The 13,857-nt window shown below is 45.3% G+C and overlaps 2 protein-coding genes across 2 annotated transcripts; both read right to left on the reverse strand.

Moving 5' to 3' along the window:
- Positions 1-2,663: 2,663 nt before the first annotated feature.
- LOC141104730 (uncharacterized) lies at positions 2,664-4,201 on the reverse strand. Its single transcript, XM_073594429.1, has one exon. The coding sequence runs from the start codon at positions 4,188-4,190 to the stop codon at positions 2,994-2,996; it is 1,197 nt and encodes a 398-aa protein (XP_073450530.1). The 5' UTR covers positions 4,191-4,201; the 3' UTR covers positions 2,664-2,993.
- Positions 4,202-4,537: 336 nt separating this feature from the next.
- On the reverse strand, positions 4,538-8,246 carry LOC141106785 (gastrula zinc finger protein XlCGF66.1-like). Its single transcript, XM_073597713.1, has 4 exons — positions 8,136-8,246; positions 5,297-5,425; positions 4,816-4,950; positions 4,538-4,729 (listed from the first exon to the last, which is right to left on the reverse strand). Exons 2-4 carry the CDS (start codon positions 5,390-5,392, stop codon positions 4,538-4,540), a joined length of 423 nt encoding a protein of 140 aa, XP_073453814.1. The 5' UTR covers positions 5,393-5,425; positions 8,136-8,246.
- Between the last annotated feature and the right edge of the window lie 5,611 nt (positions 8,247-13,857).

A 13,857-nucleotide genomic window follows, 5' to 3' on the forward strand; every position in this document is an offset into this window, starting at 1 on the left:
TGGGAGAAGAACCGGACACCGGGAGAAGAGGGCGGAGAGAGTCGGAAGAAGACCCCCGAAGTCGGAAGAAGACCCCCGGAGCTGACTAATAAATTACTTTAAAAACCTGTCTAGTGTGTTTTTTTATTGACACTTTTTTTCCCTCAGGTGAATGGGTAGGGGTTCAATGTACCCCATACTCATTAACATAGGGTGGGGGGCCGGGATCTGGGGGCCCCCTTATTAAAGGGGCTCCCGGATTCCGATAAGTCCTCTACCCGCAGACCCTGACAACCAACGGTCAGGGTTGTGGGGAAGAGTCCCTTGTCCTCATCAACATGGGGACAAGGTGCTTTGGGGTGGGGGGGGGCGCAGGGTGGCCCCCTGCCCCAAAGCGCCCACCCCCCATCTTGAGGGCATGCGGCCTGGTACGGTTCAGGAGGTGGGGGCTGCTAACTCGTCCCCACCCCCTTTCCTGACCGGCCGGGCTGTGTGCCTCAGGAGGAAGTCAGCACAGCACAGGAATGTTGGGAGCCCCTCATAACGAGCATAATGAGTCCGGTGACTGCCATATTGAGAAAGGTACTTTTTGCTTTTTAAATTCATCAGAAAAATAGTTTGTAATTGTTACAAAAAGTTAACGAACCTAACGAAAATTCATATTTTGTACGAATCCAAATAGAGTTTCGGACACGAATTACGGCTAATACGAAACAGAACGGAACAAAACGAAATGAATTTGACTGCGCACATGTCTACAGCCCAGAGCCCTGTGTTGACAATAAACACAGAGCTCTGTACAGAGGGAACGATCTCTGTGTTTCTTATACATGCAAAGCAGGGAGAAGAAACAAAGAGATCTTTAGTAAAAAAGCAGCACACATCACACACATTATCACTTGTTAACCCTTTGATCGCCCCTAGCTGTTAACCCCTTTCCATCCAGTGTCATTAGTACAGTGACAGTGTATAGTATTATCTCTGATCTCTGTATTAGTGTCACTGGTGATGTCAGTGTCAGTTCCTCTCAATGTCAGTTAGTGTCAGATTGTCCGCCTCACAGTCCCACTATAAATCACTGATCACTGCCATTACTAGTATAGAAATAAATACAAATTCCAGTATATATTCTTTTTATTGTAGACGATATAACTTTCACACAAACCAATTGATAAACACATATTGGGATTTTTTTTTTTTTTACCAAAGACATGTAACAGAATATATTTTGTCAGTTTATGAAGAAATTTGATTTAAAAATGTTTATTTTATTAGATGTTTTATAACAGAAATTAAAAAAAACCCTTTTTTTTTTTGTTTTTTAGATTTTACGTGTTTTCTTTGTGTATATAGCAAAATAAAACAAACGTAAACAAATACCACCAAAAGAAAGCTTTATTTGTGTGAACAGAAAATGATATACATTTCTTTGTGTACAGCATTGCCTGACCGCACAATTACCAGTTAAAGTAGCGCAGTGCCGAATAGCAAAAAATGGCCTGGTCATGAAGGGGGGTAAAACCTTACAGGTCGGTTTAACCTCTTCATCTCTGGAAGTGTTTGTGAAATCTTCCACCACAAAATGTACTCAGCCAATGAGAGGTAATGACTCAATTTTTATTTTTATCCTGCTATCAATGGCCAACACTAGACATGTGAGGTTAGTTTTGTTCCGAATTAAATTTGGGACAAATTTTAGTTTTTTCGAGTTTTCGTTATTTGGGAAATTCGTATGTTTACCCGAATTTCGGAATTACAATGGTACCGAACAAATCCAAAATAACGGAAAAAAAACATTCAGACAAAATTCAAATAAAATTTCAAATTCCAATAGTTTTCAAATTCAAATAGTTTTCAAATTTCCAAAGAGAATAAGATAGAATAGAAAATAATGGAATAGAATATAAAAAAAATAATAGACTAGAAAAGAATATAACAGAAAATAGGATAATAGAATATAATAGAGTAAAACAGAAAAAAATAGAATAGAATAACATAGAAAAAATATAATCATCTTCTGAAATTTGAATTTCAAATAGAATACAAGATAATTGAATAGAAAAAAAGAATGGAATAGACTATAACAGAATAGAAAAGAATATAATTAAAAAAACAATAGAATAGAATAGACTAGAAAGAATATAACCATTTCCCAAAATTAAAATAAAGTCAACTTGAATAGAATAGAAAAGAATAGATTAGATTAGAAAAAAACAGAATAGTATCGAAAAAACAGAATAGAATAGATTAGAATAGAAAATTTCAGAATAGTATTGAAAAATCAACAGAATAAAATAGAAGGAATATAACCATCTTCCGAAATTCAAATAGAATAAGTTTGATTAGAAAAGAATAGAATAGATTTGATTAGAAAATATAGAATAGAAAATAAAATAATAGAACAGAAAATAATAGAACAAATAAAAAAAAAAAAAGAATATAATTATAAAAAAACAATAGAATAGAATAGATTAGAATAGAAAGAATATAACCATTTCCCAAAATTCAAATAGAATCAATTCAAGTTTGAATACAATAGAAAAGAATAGATTAGAATAGAATAACAAGATGGTTATATTCTTTCTATTCTGTTCTATTTTTTTCTATTCCTTTATTTTCTATTCTATTTTATTCTCTTTAGAAATTGGAAAACTATTCAAAACTCATTTGAAAACAAATAAACAAATTTCAAAAATGAATTAAACTAATTTAACAAAACAAATTGATGTAAATAACGAAACAAAACAAATGTTTTCATTCTGCACATGTCTAGCCAACACAGTACAACACTTCATCCATGTCTTTGGTGATCTCTGATCTCCTTATCAATTGTTTCTTACATGATGAAGATCAGCCATGGAGTATATCTGAGGTGTATATCAGGGTGTGCTTCTTCCCCACATGTCCAGCAACATTCATATACAAGACATTTCCCGCACTCACTAATACACCTCGAGGGTTGTGTGGGACCCCTGATGTACAGGAAGACAGGACTTCAGTGAGGAACAATTCCCTCACTCAGGACAGGAACGTGGCTTCTTCCCCGTGTGCACTCTCTGATGTGTATTAAGAGCTGACTTCTGTGAAAAACATTTCCCGCATGTAGGACAGGAATATGGCTTCTCCCCCGTGTGAGATCTCTGATGTATTTTAAGAGATGGCTTCTGTGAAAAACATTTCCCGCACTCAGGACAGGAATACGGCTTCTCAACTCTGTGGGATCTTTGATGACTGTAAAGATATGACTTATCTGAAAAACATTTTCCGCACTCAGGACAAGAATATGGCTTTTCCCCCGTGTGAGAACTTTGATGTCTGACAAGCTGTGATTTTTGTACAAAGCATTTGCCACACTCAGAACAGGTATGAGGCTTCTCACCCGTGTGCGATCTCTGATGTCTGTAAAGATCTGAAATCCTTGAAAAACATTTTTCGCATTCAGGACAGGAATATGGCTTGTCATCTGCATGCACTCTCTGATGTCTGTAAAGACCATAACTGTCTGAAAAACATTTCCCGCACTCAGAACAGATATACGGCTTCTCACCCGTGTGAGACCTCTGATGTGTGACAAGTTCTGATTTTTGGACAAATGATTTCCCGCATTCAGAACAGGGATATGGCTTCTCACCTGTGTGAGATCTTATATGCACAGCGAGTCTGGGTTTAAATCTGAAACACTTCATACATTCAGGGCAAGAATATGGTTTCTCTCCTGTGTGAGATCTTATATGCTCTTTGAGACGGGATTTAAAACGGAAACACTTCCCACACTCAATACAGGAAAACCTCTTATCTGTTGGAAGGACGGCACCCTCCTTGACAGTCTGAGGTTCCTCAGGATAAGAGGAATACGATGGTCCGGCACCGTCCCTCACAGTCTGAGGTTCCTCAGGATAAGAGGAATACGATGATCCGGCACCGTCCCTCACAGTCTGAGGTTCCTCAGGATAAGAGGAATACGATGGTCCGGCACCGTCCCTCACAGTCTGAGGTTCCTCAGGATAAGAGGAATACGATGGTCCGGCACCGTCCCTCACAGTCTGAGGTTCCTCAGGATAAGAGGAATACGATGGTCCATCTACACTGTGTGGTGCCGGATGGACATTTGAGGTAGTCGGGTTTTCTCCTGGACTATACTGTGTGATGTCCTCATCTTCTACTTTACAGTCTGGAGACAAAGTGAGACAATCCTCTGAGGTTTTCCTCATCTCCCGTCCATCTACTAAAATAGAAATACAAAGATTATTACTAGACATGAGTTAATTGGTTCCCCTAAACCAGGACTCCGCCCACATCAGGCAGCTTTGTCTCTGAGGATCTTACAATTCCCCCTCAAGGTAACTAGTAAATGGGTCCTCTGATCTCCTACCAGTTCATTTCTTTATTCATGGACTGTAGTCATTGAGGGAGGAAACAACGAGAACTGTCTTTTTAGGAGTGACAGTGATAAGGGGATTATAGGACGAGTGTCCCCACCCCCTCTATCACTCATTGCAATCTTCCCAACACAAGAAGTCCTGCAGTTATGACTGAATACATTGTTTCCATGTTTTTATCAGATGATGGGGGATCTAGGTGGACCCCCCGTACTGCTCTCTCCTTTACAATAAAGTCTCCTCTTACCCGGTGATGTGAGGGGCGGCTGATTGATCATCATGACGTCCTTGTAGAGATCCTTGTGTCCTTCTAAATACTCCCACTCCTCCATGGAGAAATAGACAGTGACATCCTGACACCTTATAGGAACCTGACACACACAATGATACAGTCACCATCCAGACACATCCCTTGTCTGTTACTGGATAATGTCCCAGAATTCCCTGCACAGCTCACCTCTCTTGTCAGCAGCTCCATCATCTTCTTGGTGACTTCTAGAATCTTCTGCATGTTGCATCTCTCGGGTTTTATGGAGTCACATGGAGGCACCGTGATGGTCAAATGATCACCTGACTTCAGAGGAGGAAATCTCTGTATTGAAGAACCAATAGGAAGATCACGTTAGAATTCCAGAATCCTCCTCACCTCTCCGGTCAGGTCTGTGTTTTATTAATAGAGATAAGAGTGATGTCATGTGACCTCCCAGAATCCTCCTCACCTCTCCGGTCAGGTCTATGTTTTATTAATAGAGATAAGAGTGATGTCATGTGACCTCCCAGAATCCTCCTCACCTCTCCGGTCAGGTCTGTGTTTTATTAATAGAGATAAGAGTGATGTCATGTGACCTCCCAGAATCCTCCTCACCTCTCCGGTCAGGTCTGTGTTTTATTAATAGAGATAAGAGTGATGTCATGTGACCTCCCAGAATCCTCCTCACCTCTCCGGTCAGCAGGTAGATGATCTCCAGGGTGAGGTTTAGTATTTTCTCAGTCATGTGACTCCGGTCCTCCTCCATCGTCATTGGTGCCATCATTTGATCTATACAGGTCTCCTTGTAGACGGATAACTTTGGGAAATTAAAGTAAGAATTATTTGGATGGTATTGGTCATGCAATAATAGGATGTGGATGTGAGGGGGGAACACATTTAGTTTGAATTGTTTTGTACATTTTTGAGGTCCTGGGACTCTCTTGACCTGCCGGATCAGAAATTCCCTTTTCTCTGTTGGGTTTGTTTGGTTTTTGAACTGGTTTTAGATATGTAGATAAGGAATGATAAATACATACTTGCCAACTGTCCCAAATTTCCCAGGAGATTCCCGGTATTTAGACCTTTGCTCCGGTCTTACCGTTTCCTGGGAAATGTCCCAGGAAATCACTGTTCTCCCGATTTCTTTTTTTTTGCCGCCGCCGCTAAAGGTCCGCGGCTAGCACTGAATTGTTTCCGCTGGCCGCCATTTTACAGAAGACCAGCTGTTGTGAGGAAGAAACAAGAGGCGGAACCCAAGCTCCGCCTCTTGGTTCTTCCCTTCCACCTCCATGAGCTGGTCTTCTGTAAATGGCGCCGAGACCAAATCGCCAGAGCTACTGGGGTGTGGCCTGCAAGGTCGGACTCCGCGCTGGGGGCGCCTGATGCAACGACGGACTTCGCGCTGGGGGCGCCTGATGCAACGACGGACTCTGCGCTGGGGGCGCCTGATGCAAGGTGGGACTCCGCGCTGGGGGCGCCTGATGCAAGGTGGGACTCCGCGCTGGGGGCGCCTGATGCAAGGTGGGACTCCGCGCTGGGGGCGCCTGATGCAAGGTGGGACTCCGCGCTGGGGGCGCCTGATGCAAGGTGGGACTCCGCGCTGGGGGCGCCTGATGCAAGGTGGGACTCCACGCTGGGGGCGCCTGATGCAAGGTGGGACTCTGCTGGGAGCTCTCACTGATTCTGCATTATGGTGAGTTGAACTATTTCATTTTCTATTACAATGTAATAATAGAAATAATGGGCTTCAATCTTCCTGACACCATAACAACCATGGTGCCGGGAAGATTGAAGCGCTAACACCAGATGGTTGGAGTATCTTTGCTGATTGTTAAACTTTCTGGAATACACATTTCTATTGTGGTGTATGATCTGGGCCTGCCATCCCTCCATCCCTCTTTCTTTCCTTCCTTCTCTCTCCTTCCCTCCATATTTCTTTCTCCCTCCATCTGTCGTTCATCTCAGACTCAAACCACATCCTATTTGAACCATGCCCCCTTTAATCCACACCCAATATTACATTTAAACCACGCCCATCCCCAATATGACATGCCTACAAATGAATGCCCCACCCCCTAATTATAATAAGACCCCGCCTACAGACAAAAAAGTGTCCCCATAAATTTTGACAATGTTGGCAACTATGTAAATACCATCCTTTTTCTGTCTTCTTGTTTTGCTCTGAGGCAGTGCTGTGAGGTCAATGTCGGGTCATCATGATGTCCAGGAAGGGGAACCTCCTGGCTTATGACTAGATTTGCAGGCTAATTGCCAAAACTCCGGCTGCAAGGCTCCAATCTCCAGCAGCCTGCTGACTTACACTGGGTGATGTTACTCTCTGCAGTAAGAGAAGGGTTTGGATTGGAAAGCAGGAGGATGCTGCTGGTGGAGGAGAGATCTGTAAGAGAGGATTCTGTTCTCTTTCCTCCAATGCAGCCCAGTGTAGGTAGGGGGAGGACAGCGGGGGGCAAAAGTGTAGCTCTCCTGGTTGCAAAGTATTCTGTAAAACCAAGGACATTGTACAGAGTGGCAGTGGGTTCCTGGTGCTCTGAATTCCAACTCCAGGCACTCCGGATCCTGAGTCATGGGAAGGTATTGGTCTGCCCCCCCACCCCCATGCACAGTACTGACCCAGGGCCAAACTACAGACCTCCTCCTCCAAGAATCAGTGCCCACTAAGGGGTGAAGGACTGCTTTACATTCCACTTGGTATTTAGAAACATTTTATTTGACCAGTAAGATGGTAAGTATGTGAAGGTTGCCTTCATTTCCTGGCAGGAGTTCTTTAAGGAGGTCTGAACAGTAAATTCAGGTGGAAGGACCATCATAGTTAAAGAGTCCTCTTCCCTACCTTAGAGTCTCCCTGAGCTCCACAGCCACCTCTCTTCTCAGAGCCCTAGTCCCCGCCAACCCTATCAAGGACTCCAGAGCCTTTTAACTCCAGTACCCCCTCTGGGGCCCCTAGAATCCATCAGCAATCCATTGTCCCTCAAAGCCTCTAAGTCCCCCTATGTCCCTCAGAACCCTTAGTATTTTTCCACCCTCTGACGACAATGATGGAACGTATTCTTCATGGCAGGCTGGGGAATGTTTTCTTCTTCCTGACCAGCAATGTAAGGGGCTCTATGCTCCATACTCCTGACCCCTGCACTCCATCATTGTGTTTGCTGCATATTGTAATGGTTGCCCATTGGCTGCCTGTGTAGTGTATCAATTGCCCTTTGTAGGCCATATATGGTCAGGATGGTCATTGTCTTCTCTATTTATGGTCAGTGCTGTTTGTTTAGAGGAACATATTACTAGAATTTGTCTCCAATAAGGAGAGATCTCCAGAATCATAAGTGGGGGAAATATTCTACTCCTGACAGGGTTAATCTACATTTCCACACTATAATAAATAAATAAATAAATAAATATATGTGTGTATCATCATCTGCTGGAGATAAAAGACGTCACAGTGACTATGGAAGAAGAGGACGGACATGACGGGGGTTACTGGGTGTAAATAGAAAATAAGATCTTATTACCTCCTTTGCTGCCTCTTCCAACAATGTCTTCTTTCTAATTCTTAACCACCTGGAATTTCAGGTCTGTAGCTGACACCACTTCCTGTCTGTAGCTGACATCACTTCCTGTCTGTAGCTGACATCACTTCCTGTCTTCCATAGAGACTACCTGTCTGGGTGGAAGTGAGCTCGCCATCTTGTGGAGCTCAGAGGAATTGCAGCACCAAGAAACATCGCGTAGTGTGAACATGGCCTTGTGCTGTGTGTGTTTGTACTGTATATCCTTATAGATGGGTCATCTCCGCTCCCACCAAAGGAGAAATATTTTACTGCCTATTCCAGCCTTTCTCAGCCAGGATTCCTCCAAAGGTTTCTAGGGTTTTGGGTAATAAACAATTTCTGTTTCTCAGTAACAACTGACATCTAGGTATGAGCTGATGGCTCGGTCTGAACCTAGGTTGGGACCAAACTATGGCTGTTCGGATGTTTGGATGAACGTCAGAACGTTAGCCCGTTTGGCCCCCTGTTCAAAGGGAGCTGAAAATCATATATAGAAGTGTAATTGCTATTGCTTCTGTATACAGTATGTAGCATTCCAATGTCAGTGGTTCCTAAGGATGCTGCCTCTGTGTCTCTAGGAACTATTAATGAGGGCATGCAGCTTGGTAGGGTTGGGGGGGGGCGTACATACTTTTCCCCCATGATGTTTTGATTGAGGGTCTGATAGAAGTTACTCCCAATCACCTAACCCCCCCCCCCCCCCCCTCACACATACACACAAATTTTTGCGCACCCAGATAAGAAAATAATGCACACATCACGTTACTCACATTACGTATCGCCATGCACCTCACAGTCAGAGTAATAATTCTAGGTCCATTATTCACGGGTAACCCTAAACTGATGACCTTTAAGGGCGTTTGAAGTGCCACCTATGGGCAATATTTGAGTACTGAAGCTCGTCTTTATTGCACCGGCACACACAATACTCAGGCTTGACATGTTGGGTATCTATTTAATCGGCACAACCTTGTTTTTTATATTTTACCTGAAAAAAAAATTGGGTAATATATTGTGTTTGTGTGCCCTAAAATTAACTTTAGTGTATTTCTTGCTGATATTTACCATTGATAAACCATTGAGCTAATATCATCTGACATTAAAAATTGGAACTACCCCCATTTTGTTCCCTGGGACTTCTGCTGGCATACTTGCCAACAGTCCCGATTTTCCCGGGACAATCCCGATTTTGGGACCCTCATCCCCATCTGAGCTCGTCCCGATTAATTTCCCGAGATTTTTCCCTTGTCCCGGGAAAATCGTGGAATGTTTTAGGAAAAAACGGCCGGCGGGCTACAAAAAGATGTCCACCGCTGCCGTCACAAGGATTATTTCCCCTTGTGTTCAGTGGAGAGGGGAGGGGCAGCCAATCAGCTTCTCCCCTCTCCACTGAACACACACACGAGTAAGCCGGTAACTGCCGGGAACTGTAGCTGCCGCGCTGCTGGGGGACACAGATCGCTCTGTAAGGAGGGCTCTGCTGCCAGGGACACTGAAGTAAGGAGAGCTCTGTTGCTGGGGGACACAGATCGCTCTGTAAGGAGGGCTCAGCTGCTGCTAGCTGCTGGGGACACTGAAGTAAGGAGGGCTCTGTTGCTGGGGGATACAGATCTGTAAGGAGGGCTCCGCTGCTGGGGGACACCAGATGTAAAGGAGGGCTCTGCTGCCAGGGACACCAGATGTAAAGGAGGGCTCCGCTGCTGGGGGACACCAGATGTAAAGGAGGGCTCCGCTGCTGGGGACACCAGATGTAAATGAGGGCTCCACTGCCAGGAACACAGATGTTAAAGAGGGCTCCACTGCTGGGGGACAACAGATGTAAAGGAGGACTCCGCTGCTGGAGACACCAGGTGTAAAAGAGGGCTCCGCTGCCGGGGACACCAGATGTAAATGAGGGCTCCACTGCCGGGGATACAGATGTAAAGGAGGGCTCTGTTGCTGGGGACATCAGAGGTAAAGGAGTGCTCCACTGCTGGGGACACCAAATTTAAAGGATGGCTCCGCTCCTGGGGACACCAGATGTAAAGGAGGGCTCCACTGCTGGGGACACCAGATGTAAAGGAGGGCTCCGCTGCTGGGGACACCAGATGTAAGGAGGGGCTCCACTGCCAGGGACACAGATCTGTAAGGAGGGCCTCTGCTTCTGGGTGCACCTGATGTAAAGATGGACTCTGTTGGGGGCACCTGATGTCAGGACGGACTCTGCTGGGGGCACCTGATGTAAGGACGGACTCTGCTGGGGGCACCTGATGTAAGGACAGACTTTGCTAGGGCACCTGATGTAAGGACGGACTCTGCTGGGGACACCTGATGGCATCTGGTGGCAGGCAACGTGGCAGGTGACACGCTCAGGGGTCCAACTTATTCTGGATTATGGTGAGTTAAATGATTTCATTCTATATTACAATGTAATAATAGTAATAATGCGCTTCAATTATCCTGACACCACAACAACCATGGTGCTGGGATGATTGAAGCGCTAACACCAGGTGTCTGGAGTATCTTTATCTGCTGATTTGTTAAACTCTGGAATACACATTTCTATTGTGGTGTAGGATCTGGGTCTGTTGTCCCTCCATCCCTCTTTCCTTCCTTCTTTCTCTTTCTCTCCTTCTTTCTCCCTCCCTCCCTCTTTTCCCCTTTCTTTCTCCATCTCTCATTCAGCTCAGACTCTAACCACACCCCCATTTGAACCACGCCCATATAAGCCATGCCCACTATTTCATGTAAACTGCATGTGCCGCAATTTTCTTTTTTTGCTATGTCACGCCTACAAACACATGCCTCGCCCCTAATTATAATAAGACCCTGCCTACAGCCAAAAAAGTGTCCCTATAAATTTTTTTACAATGTTGGCAACTATGTGCTGGCAGAACATATATATTTGGGGGGTTTTAACTAATCTTCAGGCCTTATATGTTAACATGTGTGCAAAAATAGCTTGGGCAGTGAAAGAGATAATGTGAGCTAGATAGGATCACTCTTTCGTGATCACACGCTAAATATTAGAGCTCCCCCTAGCGGCAGCCTGGTAATAACATTACTAGGTGGTCAGTTCAAGAAGCTTTTACATACTCATACCTCCCAACCATCCATGAATGGGTGGGATTGTCCCGAAAACTGAAGGTTTGCCTGCTGTCCCGCAGATGCAGGCAGAATCCCGCAGGCTGGTTTTCTCACTGTGTGCGAAAACCTTCTTTGATTGGACCTCCTGGCTGCTTTTCATCATGGTGATTAGCTGCAGCTCATAGCAATCATCCTGTACTGGCCACTCACTCTGTGCTGTGGGGGTGAGGTCAGATGCAGATCTGTGCTGAAGATGAGGAGGCACTTTCCAATGGAGGAGAGCAGGTGAGTGTGTGTGCCTGATAGAAAAGCAGTTACGCTGTTGCAGTGTCCTGGCAGATGGCAGACCTATTTCAGGTGAAGCCTGTGCCCAGAATCTGATCAGATCATATGAAGACATAAGCTGGGCTCAGGCTGCAGACACAGAGCACCACTCGTTCTGTATGCTTCATCTGCACAGGACTAGAGATGAGCTTCGAGTTCGAGTCTAACTCATGTTCGACTCGAACATCGGCTGTTCGCCAGTTCGCCAAACAGCGAACAATTTGGGGTATTCGCGGCAAATTCGAATGCCGCGGAACACCCTTTAAAAGTCTATGGGAGAAATCAAAAGTGCTAATTTTAAAGGCTTATATTCATGGTATTGTCATAAAAAAAGTGTTTGGGGACCTGGGTCCTGCCCCATGGGACATGGATCAATGCAAAAAAAAGTTTTAAAAAAGGCAGTTTATTCGGGAGCAGTGATTTTAATAATGCTTAAAGTGAAACAATAAAAGTGTAACATCCCTTTAAATTTCGTACCTGGGGGGCATCTATTGTATGCCTGTAAAGGGGTATTAATGTTTCCCGTGTTTAGAACAGTCTGACAGCAAAATTACATTTCAAAGGAAAAAAAGTCATTTAAACTACTCGCGGCTTTTAATGAATTGCCGGTCCGACAATACACATAAAAGTTCATTGATAAAAACCGCATGGGAATTCCCCATAGGGGAACCCTGAACCAAAATTAAAAAACGTGGCGTGACGTGGGGGGTCCCCCTAAATTCCATACCAGGCCCTTCAGGTCAGGTATGGCTATTAAGGGGAACCCTGGCCAAAATTTTTTTTAAAAAATGGTGTGGGGTCCCCCTCAAAATCTATACCAGACCCTTCAGGTCTGGTATGGATTTTAAGGGGAACCCCGCGCAATTTTTTTTAAAAAAACGGCGTGGGGTCCCCCAAAAAACCCATACCAGACCCTTATCCGAGCGCACAACCTGGCAGGCCACAGGAAAAGAGGGGGGACGAGAGAGCGCCCCCCCTCCTGAACCATACCAGGCCACATGCCCTCATTATCTGGAGGGTGGTGCTTTGGGGTAGCCCCCCAAAACACCTTGTCCCCATGTTGATGGGGACAAGGGCCTCATTCCCACAACCCTTGGTCGGTGGTTGTGGGGGTCTGCGGGCGGGGGGCTTATCGGAATCTGGAAGCCCCCTTTAACAAGGGGACCCCCAGATCCCGGCCCTCCCCCTGTGTGAAATGGTAAGGGGGTACAAAAGTACCCCCTTACCATTTCACTAAAAAAGTGTCAAAAATGTTAAAAATGACAAGAGACAGTTTTTGACAATTCCTTTATTTAAATGCTTCTTCTTTCTTCTATCTTTTCTTTCTTCTATCTTCCTTCGGTTTCTTCCTCCATCTTCTTCTGGTTCTTCTGGTTCTTCCTCCGGTGTTCTCGTCCGGCATCTTCCTCCGCGGCGTTGGTGTCTTCTTCCCTTCTTCTCCTCGGGCCACTCCGCATCCATGATGGCATTGAGGGAGGCTCCCGCTGTGTGACGCTTCTCCTCTTCTGACGGTTCTTAAATAACGGGGGCGGAGCCACCTGGTGACCCCGCCCCCTCTGACGCACAGGGACTTGATGGTGACTTCCCTGTGGCATTCCCCGTGATGTCAGAAGGGGGCGGGGGTTACGTAACTGGTGACCCTGCCCCCTCTGACGTCACAGGGAATGCCACAGGGAAGTCCCGTCAAGTCCCTGTGCCTCAGAGGGGGGCAGGGTCACCGGGTGGTCCCGCCCCCGTTATTTAAGAACCGTCAGAAGAGGAGAAGCGTCACACAGTGGGAGCCTCCCTCCATGCCATCATGGATGCGGAGCGGCCCGAGGAGAAGAAGAGAAGAAGACGCCGATGCCATGGAGGAAGATGCCGGACGAGAACACCGGAGGAAGAACCAGAAGAAGAAGAAGATGGAGGAAGAAACCGAAGGAAGATAGAAGATAGAAGAAAGAAGATAGAAGAAAAAAGAAGCATTTAAATAAAGGAATTGTCAAAAACTGTCTCTTGTCATTTTTAACATTTTTGACAGGTTTTTTGTGAAATGGTAGGGGTACTTTTGTACCCCCTTATTATTTCACACAGGGGGGAGGGCCAGGATCTGGTGGTCCCCTTGTTAAAGGGGGCTTCCAGATTCCGATAAGCCCCCCGCCCGCAGACCCCCACAACCATCGGCCAAGGGTTGTGGGGATGAGGCCCTTGTCCTCATCAACATGGGGACAAGGTGTTTTGGGGGGCTCCCCCAAAGCACCCTCCCAATGTTGAGGGCATGTGGCCTAGTACAGTTCAGGAGGGGGGGCGCTCT

Source organism: Aquarana catesbeiana, linkage group LG08, assembly GCF_042186555.1.
Source record: "Aquarana catesbeiana isolate 2022-GZ linkage group LG08, ASM4218655v1, whole genome shotgun sequence".
NCBI classification, from domain to species: Eukaryota; Metazoa; Chordata; class Amphibia; order Anura; family Ranidae; genus Aquarana; species Aquarana catesbeiana.

Coding starts and splice junctions, on each gene's coding strand:
- LOC141104730 (XM_073594429.1), bottom strand. CDS start 4,190: ATGAGGAAAACCTCAGAGGATTGTCTCACTTTGTCTCCAGACTGTAAA.
- LOC141106785 (XM_073597713.1), bottom strand. CDS start 5,392: ATGATGGCACCAATGACGATGGAGGAGGACCGGAGTCACATGACTGAG. Junction 4,951..5,296: donor TCTACCTGCTGACCGGAGAG/GTGAGGAGGATT, acceptor TCTTCAATACAG/AGATTTCCTCCTCTGAAGTC. Junction 4,730..4,815: donor TGGAGCTGCTGACAAGAGAG/GTGAGCTGTGCA, acceptor TGTGTGTGTCAG/GTTCCTATAAGGTGTCAGGA.